The 22,337-nt window shown below is 41.3% G+C and overlaps 1 protein-coding gene across 6 annotated transcripts in view; it reads right to left on the bottom strand.

Annotated features, from left to right (window-relative positions):
* dicer1 (dicer 1, ribonuclease type III) overlaps positions 1 to 22,337 on the bottom strand; it is a 58,519-nt gene that overhangs the window by 27,467 nt on the left and 8,715 nt on the right. For 5 of the 6 annotated variants that reach the window (XM_020599234.1, XM_020599237.1, XM_020599236.1 and 2 more), the window contains 16 exons: positions 19,739 to 19,939; positions 19,382 to 19,544; positions 19,141 to 19,271; positions 18,420 to 18,554; positions 18,169 to 18,329; positions 17,136 to 17,304; positions 16,348 to 16,820; positions 12,887 to 13,019; positions 10,080 to 10,322; positions 9,728 to 9,882; positions 8,353 to 8,485; positions 8,084 to 8,159; positions 7,828 to 7,967; positions 2,860 to 3,039; positions 2,462 to 2,675; positions 2,200 to 2,353 (listed from right to left, as the gene is read on the bottom strand). In XM_020599234.1, the coding sequence (XP_020454890.1) occupies positions 2,200 to 2,353; positions 2,462 to 2,675; positions 2,860 to 3,039; positions 7,828 to 7,967; positions 8,084 to 8,159; positions 8,353 to 8,485; positions 9,728 to 9,882; positions 10,080 to 10,322; positions 12,887 to 13,019; positions 16,348 to 16,820; positions 17,136 to 17,304; positions 18,169 to 18,329; positions 18,420 to 18,554; positions 19,141 to 19,271; positions 19,382 to 19,544; positions 19,739 to 19,852 (2,774 nt within the window). In that variant the 5' untranslated portion in view covers positions 19,853 to 19,939. Of the gene's footprint in view, positions 1 to 2,199; positions 2,354 to 2,461; positions 2,676 to 2,859; positions 3,040 to 7,827; positions 7,968 to 8,083; positions 8,160 to 8,352; positions 8,486 to 9,727; positions 9,883 to 10,079; positions 10,323 to 12,886; positions 13,020 to 16,347; positions 16,821 to 17,135; positions 17,305 to 18,168; positions 18,330 to 18,419; positions 18,555 to 19,140; positions 19,272 to 19,381; positions 19,545 to 19,738; positions 19,940 to 20,736; positions 20,789 to 22,337 lie in introns of all 6 variants that reach the window. The other variant, XM_020599235.1, reaches the window with a different exon arrangement.

Raw genomic sequence — 22,337 nt, 5'->3', positions numbered from 1 at the left:
GTGAAGTCCTCTATATTTGTTCAAGTTATACAGCCATAGTGGCCAGTTTGCCATCAGATCTGATCTTCTCCAGTCCATCAGATCTAATGAGTGATCTCAGTAAATGATGGCTAAGTCACTCATTTGTTCTTGTTCAGCCACTCACACCGGTGTGTTTCATGGATGCATTAAGTAGAACAGTGTTTAGTGAAGTCAGGGGCCATCCTCATAAAACCTCAGGGGTAGCAACAAGTTGGTATAATACGTTTTAGAATTAAATGTTATTCACTCTTTAACACTGCATGGTTACATGAACATTTTACAAACTATTGGGGAAATTCTGTGCCCTACATCCATGTGCTGTTTTTAGCTCAGTGTGTGTATTGATCAAGCTAGCAGTGCTACACGTGAAATAATGTTTCCTCTAGTTTTAAGCAGTTCGAAGGATGAAATAGTTGATTCTGTGTATAAGTTGTAACAAAACACAGTGGCTGTAATATGTTACAGGTAGAAGGGCTGCCTCCTGAAAGTCGACTAGTCGAATCGTTAGTTGAGAGGTGTCAGTCGACCCAAAGGCTCGATTAGAAGACTCTCGTTTTTTTTTTTACTCTAGTTTTTGTCAGCCAGCACGCATTACAATAGAAGGTAGGCCCAGCCCAGTAGTTTGTCATTTTCTTCTCCTCATTTTGGTGTGTGAAAGATGGCAGCGCACGTTGCCACAGCGGCTCAGTGCTTCTTCAGTCAGTGTTTTATTTGGTGGTTTGTGTACGTGTTGTTTTCCATACTGTGTACATTTTGTCTCCTGGAGTGGAGAGTTACAGCTGAGTTTCTCTGCTCGCACAGGATACCAGTGGACATAGCGAGGAGCCCCAGCCCTCAGTGGATTACCATCCCCACGGTAAGGACGCAAAGGCGTCGCAGGGAGAGGAAGCAGAAGAGAGGCTGCAGGTCTGGCGCGTTACCCAAGCTATGGAGGCAGCCACATAAACCACCACTTCCCAGCCTTTTTCTGACCAACGCCAGAGCACTTGTTAGTAGATGGATGATTTGAGGCTACAGGTTGCAACCAATTACATGATGGAAAGTTGCATTCTGCTGATTACAGAGACTTTGCTTCATCCACTCATCCCGGACTCTGCTATCGAGTTAGCAGGCTACACAGTGCAACGTCATGATAGGACAAGGGACTCCGATAAGAGCTGGGGGCTATTTGTTTACATCAATAACAACTGGTGTACGAACACAGTGACTGTAGACAGTCATTGCTCCCCAGACTTGGAGTATGTGACTGTCAAATGCAGGCCCAAGTACCTTGCAAGAGAGTTCACTGTGGTCTTCATAACAATTGTTTACATACCGCCGGATGCTAATACTAACTCGGCTATCGGACATTTACATGGCAGTATTAGCAGTCAGTGGAGCAGATATCCTGATGCTATGCACATCCTAGCAGGGGACTTCAATCATGCAGATTTAAAGGAAGTACTCCCCAAATTCGAGCAGCATGTAAAGTGTGGGAGGAGCTAACACACTGGACAAGGTTTATTCAAATAGACTACAGGGCCAGACCACTACCACACCTGGTCCAGCCTGACCACTTGTCCCTGTTTCTAATTCCTGCATTTGCCCCCCTGCTCCTACCATCACAAGGACTGTAAAAACTTGGCCTGATGGTGCCTCTCAGCAGCTACAGCAGCTACTTTCCTCTGTTTTCTCCTTAATACATCCATGACTCCTCTTACTCTTCAGCAACATCAACAGACTGACTGGATCAGAGGCATGTCAGTATGCCGTGCCAGCATCTGAATTTGCACAGATAATGCAATGTACTATTCAAATGATAATAAAAGTGCACAGCTACTACTACTTCCAATGCAGCGGCGTGAAATAGCTTAGCACGTTTCCTTTAAACAATAAACAAGCATCTGAACTTTAATTTAGACCTATTTGTTGCTGCATATATATATATATATATATATATATATATATATATATGCACATACATAGCTTACAAAATGTCCTCTTTAGTACCCCATCATGCGGCCTTTGTGCCCTCTGAATTTGCATGAAATTAAAAGCCAAACAGCCTTGCCCGTGAGATTATAAAGTTTATGGCTTGGATACTCACCAGATATATTTTATACACATACAACTGTTCTTAAAGTATCTGGTAAGAGTCATTTAATGTAACTCCAGTACCGTCATATGGTGCAGTGGTACCTTGGAATGATAACAGCATCCTGGTAGTCCTCCAGCTTGAAGATGAAGGGGTTCTGCTTGGTGTATTGAGTGGTAGGAATGCCAGTTCGAGCCTCAGACTTCTCAATGTCCTCCATGAATGTAAAATCCATATCTAGTGTGTTTGAGTCCCCAGCTGAACAAAACAATAACAAAACTAATTAATCAGTGGTGAACAGATGAGGCGAGGCATTGTCTGTGGTAAAGTAATCCACTAAACTTAAATTAAAGTACTTCTACTCACCAACATTCAGAGGTAGAACACAGTAAGCTGAGTCAGCCAGCACAGGCTTGAACTCCAGTGCAGGTTTCTCCAGGCGGAGAATGTGGGAGAAGATGTATTGGTGCAGGCGGGTGATGAGGTCAAGCTGTGAGGCGGTGAGTGTGAAGCCAGACTTCTGCAGCTCAATGGAGATGGTCACCTCACCTGAGCGAGTGTACACTGGGAAATGGGGGATCTGAACAGAGAGAGAAAAAAAAAAAAAACAAACCCAAAAACGACAGTTACCATTCATGACCAGTGAAGAGAGTCCTGGAACCAAGTTTTTGCTTTAACAATAAATAAAAGAACAATATCCCAAGAAGTAAAACATATTAGTCCGTTGTGAGAGAAAAGAGAAAGGTTTTAACCAAGTGGCGTACTCGAGGTATGGGTTTGGCAGTCAGGATGCCGAAGCACCTGGTGGTATCCTCCGGTGGGTAGAGCTTCCTTCTGCGGAAGTTGAGCTCATCAGGCAGAGGAGTGGTGAGGACCATCCCAATCACATATAGGTAGTAAGTCTGTGCGGATACAGCATAACTGTCTCGCAGACACTCAGGTATCTGGAGAGGACAGAAGGCAGAGAAGAAACTATACTTATTCCAAAAGCACACACTTTATGACCCAACAGGAAAAAAAAGCATAAATACGCAAGCATCCTTAATCACTGAACATTAGACTAACCATTAGGATTATTTCAGAATGACATTTTTATTCGAGTGCCACAAATGATGAACATGCATGCAAACGCATCAAGGGCTGAACAATTTGAGGAAATATCTGTGCAATGTTTGTGACCAATATTATGATTATGATATAATATCGGATTCAGAATCTGCTTAATTCGCCAGGTGTGTCGGACACACAAGGAATTTGACTCTGGTACATCAGCTCTCAATGCGCATATACATATCCTCATGCAAGGGGCAAGTAAACAGTAAACCAACATAAGGCTAGTACAACAAAATAAGTGCAAACAATGCAAAATAAGCAGTATAAATAGGCAGTAAACAATGTAGTCAGACAAAAGAATGCTCATTGTGAAATGAGATAAACAGGAATAAAAACAGAGTACTTAAAAAATAGAGACCTGTACAGATCTGTATAATCTGTACAATGTATATTTACAGGTGTTGCACTGAGGGTTATTGTCCAGTCATACTGTCGTTTCGTCAAGTGTTCATCAGAGTGACAGCCTGGGGGAAGAAACTGGCCTTGTGCCCGGTTGTCTTGGCGCAGAGTGACCTTTAACACCGTTCAGAGGGGAGGAGTTTGAACAGATTGAACAGACAGTGATGGAGGTTCAGAGAACAGACTCGATGATTCCTCTGTAGAACTGTATCAGCAGCTCCTGGGGCAGCTTGAACTTCCTGAGCTGGTGCAGGAAGTACATCATCTGCTCTGCCTTCTTGGTGATGGTCCTGATGTTGGACGTCCACTTCAGGTCCTGGGAGATAGTGGAGCCCAGGAACTTGTACTTGACTTTACTGCTGATACAGTGCTGCTAAGTATGGTGAGGGGGGGTAAGGTGGGAGGGCTCTTCCTGAAGTCCACTGTCATCTCCACTGTTTTGAGCGTGTTGAGCTCCAGGTTGTTGTAGCTACACCACAGGAGCAGCTCCTCAACCTCCTTTCTGTAGGCTGACTCGTCACCATCTCAAATGAGACCAATGACCGTTCTATCATCAGCAAACTTTAGGAGCTTGACAGAGGGGTCCTTCGAGATGCAGTCGGTGTAGATTGAAAACAGCAGAGGGAAAAGCACATATCCCTGGGGGGCACCTGTGCTTATTGTCCGGGTGCTGGATGTGGCTTTCCCCAGCCTCACCTGCTGCTTCCTGTCTGTCAGAAAGGTAGTAATCCACTGACAGGTGGGGGCAGGCACAGTGAGCTGGGTCAGTTTGGAGTGGAGGATGTCTGGGATGATGGTGTTGTGTCCCTAACAATGCTGAACCCAAACCTACAGCCTTGGCTTCCCCTCTCATTACTGCTTTACAGGCATCTCAGAGCACAGACGGACACACCTCTCCAATGTTATCCTCTATAAAGTCCAATATTTCTTTTCCAAGGTGTTCAATTCTATATTTAGTCAATGTCTGAACTGAATCTCCAATGCTTGAGCTTATTTTTATGTTCTATTATTAAACATAGTGAGTGGTCCATAATTCCAATCCGGCAACTTTGCTAATGTCAATTCCATCCATCTATTATCTATACTGCTAATACTGCAGAGGTCAGAGACAGGCTGGAGCCAATCCCAGCTGACAATGAGCGAGAGGCAGGGTCACCCTGGACAGGTCACCAAAAAAATCATTAATAAAACATTTGTAAATTCACTATATGCACTTGTGTAAATGCTGAACTTGGATAATGGTATGAAACAAACAGTCTTCCTCATAAATGCCAAGATTATCAATATCAATATTAAGGTGCATGGCACTTATCTCAATTCAGATGATTTGGGTTCTAACAGTTTTTCTATTTGCACCAGCTTAATTGGTCACTCCTCCTGAGGGTGTTGAATTCAAGTTCATTTTTTAAGATGACATTACCCTACATACAGTGGTGTGATAAAGTGTTTGCCCCCTTACTGATTTCTTATCTTTTTGCATGTTTGTCACACTGTAATGTTTCAGATCGTCAAACAAATTTATATATTAGTCAAAGATAACACAAGTAAACACATCATGCAGTTTTTAAATGAAGGTTTTTATTATTAAGGGAAAACAAAATCCAAAACTATATAGCCCTGGGTGAACAAGTGTTTGCCCCCCTGTCAAAACACTGGTTTATCGCACCTGAGTTCAATTTCTATAGCCACACCCAGGCCTGATTACTGCCACACCTGTTCGCAATCAAGAAATCACTTAAATAGGACCTGCCTGACAAAGTGAAGTAGACCAAAAGATCCTCAAAAGCTAGACAGCATGCCGAGATCCAAAGAAATTCAAAAACAAATGAGAAAGAGAATAATGGAGCTCTATCAGTCCGAAAAAGGTTATAAAGCCATTTCTAAAGCTTTGGGACTGCAGCAAACCACAGTGAGAGCCATTATCCACAAATGGCGAAAACATGGAACAGTGGAGAACCTTCCCAGGAGTGGCCGGCCAACCAAAATTACCCCAAGAGCGCAGCGACAACTCATCCAAGAGGTCACAAAAGACCCCACAACAACATCCAAAGAACTGCAGGCCTCACTTGCCTCAGTTAAGGTGAGTGTTCATGACTCCACCATAAGAAAGAGACTGGGCAAAAATGGTTTGCATGGCAGAGTTCCAAGACGAAAACCACTGCTGAGCAAAAAGAACATAAAGGCTCGTCTCAGTTTTGCCAGAAAACATCTTGATGATCCCCAAGACTTTTGGGATAATACTCTGTGGACAGACGAGACAAAAGTTGAACTTTTTGGAAGGTGTGTGTCCCATTATGTGTGGCGTAAAAGTAACACCGCATTTCAGAAAAAGAACATCATACCAACAGTAAAATATGGTGGTGGTAGTGTGATGGTCTGGGGCTGTTTTGCTGCTTCAGGCCCTGGAAGACTTGCTGTGATAAATGGAACCATGAATTCTGCTGTGTACCAAAATATCCTGAAGGAGAATGTCCGGCCATCCGTTTGTGACCTCAAGCTGAAGCGAACTTGGGTTCTGCAGCAGGACAATGATCCAAAGCACACCAGCAAGTCCACTTCTGAATGGCTGAAGAAAAACAAAATGAAGACTTTGGAGTGGCCTAGTCAAAGTCCTGACAGAGAAATTGAACTCAGGTGCGATAAACCAGTGTTTTGACAGGGGGGCAAACACTTGTTCACACAGGGCTTTGTAGTTTTGGATTTTGTTTTCCCTTAATAATAAAAACCTTCATTTAAAAACTGCATGATGTGTTTACTTGTGTTATCTTTGACTAATATATAAATTTGTTTGACGATCTGAAACATTACAGTGTGACAAACATGCAAAAAGATAAGAAATCAGTAAGGGGGCAAACACTTTTTCACACCACTGTAACTAATGTTTTGAGAAATAGTAGGTTAATGATTTGTTATAATTGTTTCTTACAGTAGTTTTGCAATTCCTTGTATGTTAAATACTTTATGCAAGTAGAATGTGGGTTAAATAAAATAATTTTAAGGGTGTGTATCTCTCCCTCTCACACGATTCGATACATGGTCCACAATTAGATACAAAGAAGATAGTGCAGAATTTGTAATGATGCAATACAGTATGGTTCAGAGTGATTTTGATTCGATTTAGCAAATGTTAAATTTTAAATGAGCTTTTATTTGAAAGGCTATACATGCATTAAAGTATCTGTTGTCTATTTTGTGTTGTTCCACTTCCTTAAGCAAAATTACAATATAAACCTATAAGTGAAACATTCATCTGTACACTAGAGCATATTTACATTCAGGTACTGTGGCTACTTCCAACTAGTCATTCAAGCTAACTACTAGCGTACCCCTGTGTTGGGACACCACAGAAACTCTGTGCACAGCATTGGTGTAGCGCTCATCATCACCCCCAGCAGAAGCAGTGGCCATCATATTAGTAGCTTCAGCAGTGGTACCAAGTAGTGGTGTAGCGGGTGTAGCCAATTCAGCACAAAAATTCCTGATTAACAGGTGCTGTCTGCATCTCATAGCAGATTTGTGACTAGCACTATACTTATGGGACAGGATAGCATTGATCCCCACCAAAGATAAATTTACACACAAAAAAATAGGCCTGCCGGTTGTTCCCAGTGATGGGATCAGAAAAAGTGCATTTCCCCATTGCATTTGGTAGTTTCAAGTCAGCATAGCATTTAAGGTGTAGCTGTTTAACTGACAGCAGTCTGTGGACCTGTGAGCACACAAAAGGTTTGGACTGTTCAGATGTCATCAAATTTATCCTGGATTCAACCAGGCTAAACCAACAACCAACCAACCCTAACCTTAATCTAACACAAAAATATGTGGACTGGACTGAAAAAGAAGATTTATGCAAGAAGGCACACACCTCACCCAGGTGCATGAGTTCTGCTAGAAGGAATGGGCCAAAATGTTGTGCGAAGCTTGTGGAAAGTTACACAATGGGAACAAATATTACCTAAGTGTATATAAACCTTTGACCCTCTAGGAATGTGTTAAATTATATAAAAGCTGAAAGCAAAAACTTCTCTTTACTATTCCAAACTGTGACATTATCATTACCATCATCATTGGTCAATCTGAACTAACAGAGGGAATATATTTTGAAATTAAATGTTTAATATTCTGAAAGGTACATTTAGCTAAGCCGTACAGGTAAACTTCCAACCTCAGCTATAACTCCAGCTGCAATGGATGAAACTTAAGCAGGATGACTTTCTTACGGCTTTAGGGTAGCACTGCCTCCTCTTGGTAGAACCAGGCCGGCCAGGAACGCTCGTCTCCTCCTCATCGTGAAGGTCCAGCTCTTCCTCATACTTGACAGTTTCTTTCCCCACTGGCATCAGGTGATCATCCAGCTCACCTGGGCAGAAAGGAATCAAGATGGATAAGCTACAACAAATGCAGAGCAAAGTTCTATAAAGGAAGACATATAGGATTCTTAATCATGTCCTTACAAAATCTCAGTTCTGGTTTTACCTATTTTGTGGAGTTTCTCACAGCATACTAGTGCAACTGCTTTCTCTGCCAGTCTGGCACAGTTCATTATAGGACCCTGTGAAGACAGTGACGCATTAATAAAATTAATGAAACTCAAGCAGCAATAAAGGTTAAACTGCAGGCAAACTGGACAACACAATATTAGTGTAGGCTAAAGAAATCAATGACATCTAATTGAATGGAAGGACACAGCTGCTTAAGGGTGTAATTATCATCAAAAATCTTAATATGTCAATATTCTCACTCACCTTAACAGGAACACGCAGAGGGGAGTTGATGGGTAAGTAGAGTGTGGACTGGAAGCACCCATCTTGCATTTCCACAGTTTTACATTTGGGTGCTAAGTGAGTGAATGGGTCACTGGGTAGCCGAGCACAATACCTAAAGAACACAGTAAAAAACCATTGCAAATGCTTTTTAAAGGCTGGTTAAGGTTTGTTCATGTTACTTTCTTTGTGTACTGAAGATTGAGCTTTTGATATTATACCCCTAATCAACACGTCCGTATTAGATCTGAACAACCTCTCTCTATTAACACGTGTTCCACAGGCTTTTATGGTTGCTGTAATTAAACCTCTACTCAAAAAGCCTACTCTTGACCCAGGTGTTCTAGCTAATTATAGATCAATATCCAATCTCCCTTTATTTTTAAAACCCTTGAAAAAAGCTGTTGCAAAGCACTTATGTGACCACTTGCACAAGAATGGTTTTTTTTTTGAGGATTTTCAGTCTGGTTTTAGAATCAATCATGGTACAGAAACTGCACTGGGTGAAAGTCACAAACTCCTCCTAGCCTCAGACAAAGGACTTGTCTCCATTCTTGTCCTCTTAGATCTCAGTGCTACTTTTGACACCATTGATCACAGCATTTTATTACAGAGACTTGAACATGTTATTGGGATTAAAGGAACTGCACTAAATTGGTTCAAATCTTATTTATCAGAAAGAATCCAATTTGTTCATGTTAATGATAAATCTTCTGTGCAGACCGAAGTTAGTCCTGGCGTTCCACAGGGCTCTGTGTTAGGTCCAATTCTCTTCACTTTATACATGCTCCCTTCAGGCAATGTTATCAGAAAACATGGCTTAAATTTCCATTGCTATGCAGATGATACTCAGTTATATTTATCTATGAACCCAGATGAATCAGATCAGCTGGTCAAAATTCAAGCATGTCTTAAAGACATAAAGGCCTGATGACCTGTAATTTCTTACTTCTAAACTCTGACAAAACTGAAGTTATTGTACTTGGACCTGAAAACCTTAAAAATTGCTGTCTGACCATATAGTTACTCTAGATGACATAGCTCTGGCCTCCAGTCCTGTTGTGAGGAACCTTGGAGTTATTTTTGACCAGGATATGTCCTTTAAATCACACATAAACCAAGTCTCTAAAACTACCTTCTTTCACCTGCGCAACATCGCAAAAATCAAGAGCATCCTGTCTCAAAGTGATGCTAAAAACTAGCCCATGCATTTGTTGTTTCCAGGCTGAAGTACTGTAACTCTTTACTATAGTTAGGGTTGGCTCAGGTGATCCTGAGGCAACTTTTGTTGTGATTTGGCACTATACAAGTAAAACTAAATTGAAGGATTTACAATTTCGCAGAAACCTCACCGTACCTGTTAATGTGTCCAATGGCTGTATTGATGGTGACCCGGGGACCTCCATCCTCAGCTCGAAGCACATATGGTGGGAGGATATTGTCATCATCCAGCACTTGCTCTCCTTCACACTCACCCACCTCCACGGACTTGGAACATTTGTTCCTCAAGATCTGTTCAAAAATAAAATGCTAATCATCAGTGACTCATCCTGCTTCACCTTCCACTATTACACTATTTCTACTAATATACTTCCTTGGCTGGACAGGATTAGCTACTAATTTAAGACTTATAATTTCTCAACTTCTTCTAACATTGTCTATATAATGAACCACTCACTGAACCAAACAAGACAGACAGAAAAGATTACCTTCTCTATGGCCTTGTAGGTAGCGAGATCTTCCTCGAAAGCTTTGGTCCTCTCACTGTCGGCTAGCATGATGTAGTTGGAGACAGGTGCCCGAGCTCTGCCTTTGGACTGGACATAGGATCTGTACTCTGTGGGTAGGTCAAACCGCACCACCAGATTACACTTTGGGATATCCACACCTTCCTCCACAATGCTGGTGGCGATCAGCAGGTTGGTTTCATGGGCCCGGAATTTGCGAAGAACCTGTGAGAGAAGCAAAGGGGCCTGTTTATATAGTATTGATGGCAGGCACATATGTTGGTCTGCATTCACTGGAGCATCCTCCTCTTGCTTTTCCATTGGCCAGAGCTGTTTTCTCCCTGGCCAGTCTGACAAATACACCCAGTCTCATTTGTTGACCTTAAACTGCTGTTTGCATAATAAAATACATTTGATTGTTTTCAAGGCCATCCCATTCTTCAGACCAGTCAGAGAGAGATTCCAAATAACCATACCTTGTGTTTTACATATAGAACTACTGATCAATTTTCATCCACATTTATTAAGACACTATGAGAGGTACATTTGACACTGCCAGACAGTTGCATCTGACAATATTTCAATATTATACTGAAGACCCCAGATGTTGACAGTTGCACCCTGGCTGCTTGACCTGACATTAGCCCTTCAGACTGACTGAACAGCCCAAAATTCCAGAGGTTTCCAGCAATTTCAAGGTGATAAGATCCATAAGATGTGTTTAAAATTTTAATGAATGATTCAGACAACTCTGTTCATCAACTGTTTATTATTTGGCAACATTCAGCAACTGCTGAGTTATCCGATATAGTTAGGTACCTCTTCACAGTTGTATGCTTCCGCCAAACAAGCAAATTCACAAGACTGGGACAGATGTGAGGTCACAGTGACCTTTGACCACCAAAATCTAAGCAGTTGGTTCTCGAGTCCAAGAATCAACTGAAACTGAAGAAAATGTCCTCAAGGCATTCCCGAGATATTGCGTTCACTAGAACTGGACAGGCAAAAATACAGGTAGCCCGCCTCCAATACGCTTTCAAGTACACAAGCTATTTTTCCATGGCACACCCTGTATTATCACTTCTGGCCACAGCTGTTGCCAGTGTGGAGGCATAAAAGGTCTTTTATTGAAGGGGAAAAAGACTTTCCCTTGAGTTTTCAAATATCAAAAAAGTGTTTCTATTTCCACAAAATTATCTGTACAGATACTGACATGTAGAGAGAATGTGTATTATATAAAACTAAGCCAACAGTCAAAGGTTTCCTTTTTGTTGTTTGACCACTGGAGTAAAGGTGAATTAGTTCCAGCCCGTAAATTTGCCATGGACAGTTAGTTTAGCCAGTGAAATGAACAGTCTTCAGTCTTATCCTTTAACTTGATACAACCTCTTAATATGCTAATTATGTACGTTATAATACAATTACAGCTAATATGTTTTGAAACTTGCACTCTTTGAAATTTTCTATAAAGGTTATCACTGATTTAACCTGACTACAAACCATTACCTTATCAGGCAAAACACAAGAGAGGGGATTTTGGTTAAAGCACCATGAATTAAGATTTTAAACACTGATTAAATTAAAATGGGAGAGGGTGTGGTGTCTGAGCTGTACACTATCATGCTTCATAATACTGTGTAGGGCTGGACCCAAATATTCAAATATTCAACGGTTTGAATATTCATTTGTTGGGTAGGTAATCACTTTCAGTTTTAATATTCAAGACAGAAGAACATTTCATTGGGGAATCTTTGGCAAATTCATGTTTCAATTCTTGGTGTAACGATTTGATTCAAAACGATTTTCAATTCAAAAACAATATGATTTAATTACATTAGTTTACTGTATCATACAACTGATTTCTGTCATGTACCTACCGAGCTGCTAATAAAGCTCAACAGACAGTTAAGCTCACTGCTTCTGATGAGCACAGGAACAAAACAGCACTCAGTTCTGTTGTTATTAATGTTATATCAGCAGCAGTGGAGAAACGCGTTTGTGCTGCCACATTTCAACCAGAGAAAGCCAGCATTATCCAGAATGGGCACAGGTCTGTAGAAACGAGGTCTTCTCTTTGTCCTACCAGTTTGACTGAAGTGCTGCAGTGTGTGTTGCTGAGCTGCTTCTTTGTTTATATCTTCGATGCTAGGTTATGCTAACGTCAGTCTATTGGTGATGAGCATACAAAGTATTCACACAGTTCTGCACACTTGTCTTTCAAAGCTCAAATGAATTGAAGAAAATGTCCTCAAGGCATTCCCGAGATATCGCGTTCACTAGAACTGAACAGCAAATGAAGCTGAACTAACATTACAACCATAGATGTACAACACAATTCTAGTGTGTGCGCACTTGTCTGTGTATGACACTGGCTTCACAGTTGAGTACCACCTTTTTCTTTCCATCAACACAAACAAAAATGATTTAATGATTGAGTCTAATATAAATCAACTTTTTTCTCCCACCTTACTGTCACCTAGCAGAGGTTACAAAGTGCTTGCTCATTTGTCCTGCTTCTGAAACATCACCTCCAAGAACCGACTGTTTGCTTGCTGACTAATAAAGCCCATCCCCTGACAGGCACTACTGTAACAAGGCAATCAATATTATTGATCTGCCAGTGGTTTTATTGTTGAGTGTACCTCTTTTTCCTCCCAGTCATCTTAGTGGCTGGTGGTCTAACTAAGGTGTATTAAGATTTTTTTGTTTGTTTCAATAAGAGTGTCATGCAGCTTTGTCAATGCAAGCAACTTACTGATGGCAACATCATTGCCACATGGTCTGCGTACCTCCTCTTGTTTCCGGAACTCCACCTCCATCTGCTTGTTCCGTGGCTGGTTTTTGCCGATGCTGTGGCCAGTGATGAAGTTGCAGCTGATGTAAGCCAGCTCTGGATCCTGCTTTCCTGCCTCTTTGATAAGACTGAGGAAGAAACACAGTGTGTGCGTCAATGATAACACATCAAGCATATAGTACAGTTTGTCTCGGCTGCAGTGGAACAACCCTGAAGAAATATTAATCATTATTCCAAAAATTGACTTCAGAAAGTATTCAGACTCCTTCAATTTACACACTTTGTTTGCATCAGTCATGTAGTGAGGTGACATTAACAGGAAAACTTGGATTCATTTTAGTTTACATACTGTAACTCTGAAGTACAGGGTTCGTACGGTCACTAAAAACCTGGAAATGGCATGGAAGTTCAACAATGCACTTTCGAGGCCTGATAGTTTTGGAAAACTATGAAATCCTTACAAAGATGTGGAAATTTAACTACACACACACACACACACACACACACACACACACACACACAGCAGCCTACATTGTCTCACCAGTGGCTGACATCCATTAGTGAGGTTACACAAGTTTCAAAGCTTGTGTTGAGCAGAGGGAGTGGTTTCAAATAAAGCCTCACTTCAAAGCTTGTGTTTTTTTCCCAGATTGTCAGGACCACTGACACATGAAGCCTCAGTTTGCCGTAATCACATGAAAGATTCATCCCCCAGAATTATTTATCAGACCAAAGTATAACTTAATTATAACAATGGCGACTGTCAATGATGACTACATCATCACTAGCCACACCACATCAAAAATGTGCAGTACAGGATGAAAACTGTGATGTCAAGGTGTTTCTGCGATGGTCAGCAATCTGTAATGTGCTCTTAAAGGAGGCTTCAAGAAATGAATGTTTTGGTGCAACTACTGGCTGGGAAGCCTAGACACCTAAAATAAGGCTTCACCTCACTATCACTAATGGTTTGAATCATTGGAGTATAAAATGATAACATGATATGATCATATCATCATGACAGTTCCACTAACAACTGACAGGAGAATATTGAATTACTGCAAATTCCTACAGTACACAAATACACTTGGAAATTATTTTGGTTAATTTATCGTACATACTTTTTACTCATATACAGAATGCTCTGTCACTAATACTTGTTTCAGGTAATGGAAAAAATTCACTGCCTGGAATGTAAAAAGTATATATGAAGTTAGCGTTGAAGTACTCAAGATCGGTCTTGGCCTCAAGTACAGTTTCGAGAACACTTTCGGAAGGTCTTGGTCTCATCTTAGAATCACCCCCATTTTTACATAGTCTTGTCTCAGGCTCAGGATTTTATTTTGATACCAGTCCAGACTATCAGGCCTAGGCTGCTGGGGGACCCCATGACGCTCTGAGTTTCTCTCCTCCCCTCTCCTCTACTCTCTCCCTATGCTTCTATATGCTACCATTACACATTACTAACTTTGTGTCTCCTCTCTCCCATAGTGTGTCCTCTCTCTCTCCCTGTACCTTTCAGCAGGTTGCCCTGGCTCTGGAGCTTTATGTCTATGAGCAGTCACCGGCCACATCAACCTGACCAGTGTTTGATTGTTTGTTGTGTCCTGTTGCTTTTCTTCTTTTCTCTCTCCTCTATCCACTCACCCCAACCGGTCAAGGCAAAAGGCCGCCCACTAAGAGCCGGGGTCTGTCGGAGGTTTCTTCCATTAAAGGGAGTTTTTCCTCCCCACTGTCGCCAAGTGCTGCTCAAGGCGGATTTGTTGGGTTTTCCCTATGTAATAATAGTGATAACAGTAAGGTCTAGACCTTACTTTGTAAAGTGTCCTGAGATGACTTTGTTGTGATTTGGCGCTATACAAATAAAATAAAATTTGATATGATTTCACGGGCCAGACACCTGTCAGTTTATTGAATGTGATTTCTATGTGGATGACGCCTTGAAATCTGTCCCCACCATACAGGAAGCTATTGATCTCCTAAAGAGAACACAAGAAGTGCTGGCAGCCTCAAACCTTCGGCTCTTGAAAATAGCATCAAACAAGGTTGAGGTCATGGATGCATTTCCAGTTGAAGACCGAGCCAAAGATCTTCAAGATTCGGATTTCTTCAAAGATGATCTCCCGGATCAACATAGCCTTGGCATAAAGTGGGACATAAAGGCAGACTATTTTACGTTTCACGTACCTCATGCTGAAAAACCATACACACGAAGAGGGGTCAACAATGTATTTGACCTGCCTGGGTTGTTGTCCCCAGTCATCATTCAAGGTAATTTCTCCTGAGGGAACTATCGCTACAGACCCCAGAGTGGGACTTGCCCCTTCCGGAGGACATGAAAGGAAAGTGGATAGAATGGCAACAATCCCTTCAATGCTTCAGCAATGTCTGCGTCCCTCGAACATACTCCAACATGCCCCTCCCTCAAGCCAAAAGCGCAGAGTTATGCATCTTCTCAGACGCATCTATGAAAGTAATATATGCAGTCTCATATCTTAAGGTCACCGATTATAATGGTGCAAAAGAAGTTGGGTTTATTCTAGGCAAGACACGACTCGCTCCGCAGCCAGAGCTCACAGTCCCTAGGCTCGAAATTTGTGCCGCAGTGATGGCGACTGAAATGGCAGAGGTGATAAGCGAGGAGATTGACCATCCAATAAACAAAATCAGTTTCTACACAGACAGCAAGGTGGTTCTAGGATATATCCAAAACCAATCAAGGCGCTTCTATGTCTATGTAAAAAAATGCGTCTGCCACATCAGAAAGTCGACAACTCCAGAGCAGTGGCACTTCGTTACAACAGACCAGAACCCCGCTGACCACGGCTCACGGTCAGTGCCAGCCATTGAGTTACCAAACACGACTTGGTTCACAGGACCGTCCTTTCTTCACAGCTCTCCAGACATCCAGCCAGAGCATCATGAACTGCAGGACCCAGACAATGATGCAGAGGTGCACCCAGAGGTACAAACACTTTGCACTATCATTACAAAAAATATTCTGGGCACAGAACGCTGGGAGCGTTCTTCCACATGGAGGCCACTAAGCAGGACTGTGTCAAAACTTATTCATGTTGCACAATGTTTCTCTCGTGCCAAAACAAACATGGATTGTACTGGATGGCACATTTGTAAAATGGCCATCACTCCCGAACTGGTAAAACAAGCAGAGACGGTAATTATCAGAGAGGTGCAGCTTCAATCATATGCAGCTGAATTCAAATGTATCACTGAAAAACAAAACCTCCCCAAAAACAGCCCACTAGTACAGCTTTTGTATAATTTTTGACAATTTTATAAGGAAAAAGCCAATAACTTCATTCCTATATAGTGTCACTAAACACAGGCAAACCATCAAATTCAGCTTAACTGCACTGCTCTGGTCTTGGTCTGGACTTAGTCTCGGTTTAGGTAGTCTTAACTACAACCCTAAATGAACTACAGACATAACCCTACCGATTGAGGACAACAGCTGTGTAACGCCTCTCCACAAAGATGATCCCACACAGGATGTTGGTGAACGGTGAAGGGAAGTTGGCTTCAGGCCTCTCTTTGGCCTCCACCTCCTCATCCTCATCTTCATCCTCTGAGTCACTCCAAGACACGTAGTTGTCCTGGTTACGGTTGTTGTACCACTCCACGCTCTCAAACTGCTGCCGCTCAAAAGGCTTGTATTCTCGCAGGATCTCAAGCAGCCGGAGGACCTTGGGGGTGACAAACTTGAGGTCCAGTGAGGCGGGGGAGAAATGTTCCTCACAGAGAGCATGCACTTTGCGCAGGATGGTGTCGGTGAACAGCAGGAACTTACGGCTAAGCTCCTCCTGCTCATGTTTGATGTACTTCTGAAGCTCCCGCACCATGATGCCCGCTGCCTTATCTGCACACCAGGGCCCCAGCACCTGCAGCACAGCTCTGCAATCACTCAGGACCTGGACAGTGAATTGCAATAAAAGTCATCTGTATTTATTATCTCACAGCTCACTGTGGCCATTCCTACTTTTAACATTCCTCTGTGAAACTTATAAAACTGATCTACTGACAAAATACTGTACAATATGTCCATATCTGCTTGTATATACCATTTCTTACTGAAGGTGAAAACAAAGAAAATGTCCAAACTGCATCTGAAGTAACTGCACTAAAGGTATGACATATCAAGCAACACTTGATACTACATAAAGCAATCTGCAAACTGCAAAAGGCTAATATCTTAAAGTATGAACAGTATTGTGTAGTCCTCTGACCTGTTTGGAGATGAATGTGGGATCACGGTCCTCTCTAGTAACAGGTATGTTACAGTCATTCAGGAAGTGGAGAGCTTCATGCAGCTCCATCTCCAGACGCAGGGAGATTCCACTCTTATCTACATAGGGGCCACAATCCAGCACCACTTCCCTTGGCTGAGAGGCGTATCTGAGTCAGGTGGACATATCACACACACAGGTGATAATCCTGCATACACTGACATTAATCCACAGATGCAATTGCTGGCCAACAATTTAAGTCATACAGACATGGCTAAAAATGATAGTACCCTTACACCTCATTGAGACAATGCTCAGTGTTTCCCAAAACTGCTGAACTTAATATGCCAAGCATTCCACCGGCCAAAAGAATAAAACAAAACTGTAGTGAAAAGAACTGAATTCTTACTTATTCCACAAAGACCATCTGAAATGGTCCGATCAACAGCCTTTAGATGCGATTAGATTTCCAGCAGACTGCTGTCTTCACTTAGAAATCATAGGAGTCTTAAATACTCTGAACAGTAACAAAAAACTCTAGGACACAAAACAAGCTGATGTCCAACATCAAAATAGTGTCCAGTTGCTCTGTCCATGGCTTTCTGATTGAAAGTGGGGTCCATGGAAGAAGGCAAACATAAAAACTAGAGTGCAATTTTCTACAATACATGTTAAACCATTTTGCTTCTAGGAGACTGTCCAGTACAAACACACTTAACAAACTTTAATGGAATCATTCTGCAGAAAGTGATTTCAAAGTCTGTGTATTGTTTTACTTGAATGCTTCATTTTAAGTAAGTAAATAACTGTTTTCTTAAAATACTGTATGTTAGTAAGCAAACGTTTATATCCTATTAACAAGTGTGAGATAGTACAATAGAAGACTTTTACAAACACATTTTTGAAGGATGCAAAATAGTATCTACTTATTGTTACCAACAAAATGACAGAAAATATTGAGATACCATTTTTGTTGGTCAATATCACACACCCCTAAAGGATAGCAAATGTTTTAGCTATCTGCTTGTAGTACCTGTCCAGGACTACAAGGTCAGTGGCAGTTTCAGCATTGCTCTTCAGGATCCTCTCCAGGTTCTGGATCTTCTGCTCCAGGTCTGATGGATCACACTTTCCATTCAGAATGGAGGCTGTGAGACCCAGGATGCGGGGACTGCATGAACAGCCTTCAAATAGCTGGAGAAAAAGAGGAGAGCCAGGTCAGTGAGTTGTCCAGTCCTGAGAAAAAAAAACCATAAGTTGTCCTTTTTAATACCAGAATCTCACCTTCATTATTCCACAGTAGGGGTGGTCAGTGATGGCCAGGTGACAATCATCAAAAACCACCAAGTTGATTTTAGACAATGGTAAGGTTTTATTCCTCAGAACATACAGGAATATGTGGCAGGTCATAACCAACACCTAGACAATAGATAGTTGAGAATGACAGTAGGTAAGACAGTACTGTCAACCGTGACCACAGTGTGATGTGTCCATCCTATGCACACTCCTCTGCTGTGCTTTACCCTCCGTTTTCATTTATGCTGCTCCTGAAGGCTTGCAGGATCAGCCCTTCAAGTCCAGGACCTGCTACAGTCAATTGTGATGGCCACTTCTGCTGGACAAGAACTCCATGCTGCACTGATACTTCTGCTTTTTTAAATAGTAGTTGTTTTTATTATTCTAAATAAAGTAGGATTTCAGTGGATACTATTTACTATGATGAAATCTGATAAATGTTCTCATCACAGATACTAATGAATTCCAAGTTTGAAACAAGAGACTTGACAAGACAGAGTAGCTTAATACAAAGTCTGAGGTAGATGAAGACCGTAGTGTAAGGCCATGAACAATTTTTTATAATTCTAAGTACGTTATATGAATATAAAGGTTGACTGAAGCCTTGGCTTATTGTTAACCCAGGGAAACACAGCTGCAGCATAGAAGCACAGACAGAACAAGTGTCAAACCAGATGAATCTTGTTAAGGCAAGCCATAAAAGACACACCTGATTCTCAGTTATCTGCTGACTCCACTGTTGGTCAGTCCATGCTGAGGTCACCTCCAAATCTGTGTACTCTCCCACCTGAAGGTCAGAGTGAGTCCTGACTGCAGCTGCTTGCTGAACTACAGAAGAAGCTTTACAGTGTAGACCAGAGAATTAGCAAACTACATCAAAAAATTACATGCAATTACAACCCAGAGAATGTTAATGACAATTATGGCACATAAAAACACAACAGCAGTACCTGTGTTCACCAGAAACACAGTCCTCTTCGCATGTCCTTGATAATGTCCACGGATTTGGTGGGAGAGCTCTTTTGTTAGAAGTACTGCAATAAAGGTCTTCCCTGAGCCAGTATTCAAGCAGACGATAGTATTATGTTCAAGAGCTGCTTCAAGAAGTTCTACCTGTGGAGGAATGTTCAGGTTTACAGGCAGTGAACTGATGAAGCATCAAGATAAATACAGTACCAATCGATGAAAATTCTAAAAAGCAATGAATAGCTCTTAACCTGTCACTTTTCTCTGCCAAATTACTGATGTTTGCTTATATAAAAACACATAAAAGCAGTTAAGATCTGTGTAGACTGAACCCTCCTTACCTGATATTTCCTTGGAGTATAGATGTTATCATGTATAGCCTCCTGCTGCCATGGCAGACCAAAGAAAGGCCCCATGGGTGAAGTAGCAGGGGTGACAAGCTGTAAGCCTGCCATGCTTCAAAGAGGTGGAGGTGAGGGGGCTGGGCTCCTCCAGTTGTCCACTTTATCTCATTACATCATCCTCATCCTTTCAGATGTTCACTGGCAAGGGAGATGAGGAAATCATATTAATGTACTACAGTCGCTAAATGGCATCTGTAAGAACTTAATGATACTCATCCCTACTCGTCATCACAATTAGGGAGGGGACAGATGTGGGACAACTTTTAAATCCAAACTGACCCAAACAGATAAAATTCATTTTGACCAGAAGATGCAGTTTTTACAAACAATATGAATTTTGTTGGGGAACAAAAAAAAACAATAATCACCTGTATGGACAATGTATGAACAAAATTCCCTGTGATTATGTGTACAGTTAAAATGATCTGTGTGTAGTTACCGTTCAGGAGCTGCCTGCCTAGACTACAAACTGTCTTAATTGATGTTACATAGTACCAGCTTGTTTAAAGCCTTCTCAAAGCTTAAGAACGGTTTATTTACAAGATAAAACCAGCAGATATAAAGTTTGATTAGAGCGTCAGAACAGCTTGTTCAAAACTTAAGAGCATGACAGCAACTGGTTTTGAACATGTGTAATTTATTTAGAACATGACAACATATGCATTATGTATTAGTATCTCACAAAACATGACATTTACCTTGATTAGAGCTTTAGAAAAGCTTGTTCAGAATCTGATAACAAATCGCTTAGAGTGTAAAAACAACTGGTTTACAGACAGTGTTAATTTGCTTGTCTTTTGACAAAACCGCATTAGTTTTAGTGAAATTTGTCTTTTGATTTTTGTAAGTTTGTTTAGTTTTAGTCAAACAAAACTAAATACAATTACACCATGGTTACAGGTGTTGTTGTGATTTATCATGAGGTTTGTGGAAACCTGTGTTTTAGTCACCCAGTGTCCCTCTGCTCTGCTGAAGTTGGACTCACATCTGTAATAAAAATCACTGGGTTGAGGGGTGACACTAAATTGTCAAATAACATCAAAACTGAATCTCTGTGCAAATATTCAGAGATGATTTATGGTCAACTGCCCATATTAATCCTGGAACTGACTGATAATACAAAAGGTACCCGACTGAAAGGAACGGTAATGTTACATCCACTGTGTTTCATGTTAAATTATCCTACTGCTTCATATGGTGCCTGCTACATTTTCCTAGTGTGTCCCAGCAATTTTTGTAATTCTCTCGATTGTAGATGAATATGATTCATCCACCTGTGTCCTCCAGGAGGTGCTAATACCAAAGACAGAACGTTCCTGAATGTAAGACGGTAGTGAAACACAGCAAGAGGCTAATTCAACTCCTGAACAAGAGATGTTTTGGCTGGTGGAAGAAACAGTTGTACTGATCAGCACCTAGTTAATCATCCCACAGATGTGGCAGGTTGTTGGGTTACTTCATGCCCATTTGTCTCTCTTTCACATTATCATTTACTTTTTATTCAGTGACAAAAAAGTCAAACATTTTGTGATAGTTCTCATTATCAAACACTTTTTTTAGTTTTATATTCATCCTGAAAAATAGCTTAAATGAATATTTTTCATCACAGTTTTGTTTAACCAAAGTCACACTACATTCAAGTATATAGGTTTTTCATCCACATCACCAAGTCACATGATACATAGTTTGGCCATGGACGTGTCACTGATCAGACCAAAAGTACCTGGCTGTAGACAACTAGATGGTGGACTGACAACCTCGACCGGAAGTTTGGACTGGCGACCTTAGCCAAAAGTTTAGCACCTCAGCTGAAAATTTGGACTGGTGGTGAGCATTTTTTCTTCTTCTTTTCCACAAAATTTTATTGGAGAGGCAACCTCAATGGTTACTTGACCGCCCCCAAAAAAGGAGACTTTGCCTTCATCTTCACGTTACTTTCAAGCTTTGCTGCTAATGTAGCCAGTGCTAATAAAGACAAGGCTAATAATGTTACAAATAGCTACTAAATGCCATCTTGTCAACATCTCTCATCCAGTTATGCCATTGCTACACCTTTAGTAATTAAGAAGAGCTAAATGAAAGTGAATTTAGGTTGAATGTAGAAGCTGCTTCTGTCCTCCTCTGTCTCAGCTACCATCCCCAGTCTCAGCTGTTTCTCTCAGAGGATATGTCATGACAGGCTTTTACTGTATACAAGCTAATAACTGGACATTAAAGGAGAAGCTAGGTGGTAGCAAGCATTAGATGTGTTTGCTAGATGTTTAAGCTAAATGGATGCCTCACCTTGCTCTCGATAAACACCTGGTGGGGTTGTAGTGGAAGCTTCATCTTTCACTTCAATATCTTGTTTTAAATTCCTAGCTATAAAGTACCTTGCACCTCTGGTATCATTTCCTCTTTTTTGTTTTCTGAACACCTAACTTTTGGTCACTGGCCATTTTACTGAAGTTGATGAGGGGCTGGCTATACATGTTAAATTGTGACCTTAAGGTAGCGTGACAGACCAAACTATATTTTGCATTTTTTTTGGGGGGGG

The sequence above is a fragment of the Monopterus albus genome, unplaced genomic scaffold, assembly GCF_001952655.1.
Source record: "Monopterus albus unplaced genomic scaffold, M_albus_1.0 scaffold40.1, whole genome shotgun sequence".
NCBI classification, from domain to species: domain Eukaryota; kingdom Metazoa; phylum Chordata; class Actinopteri; order Synbranchiformes; family Synbranchidae; genus Monopterus; species Monopterus albus.
The sequence above is the reverse complement of the archived record's forward strand: the minus strand, read 5'-3'. Positions and strand labels throughout refer to the sequence as shown.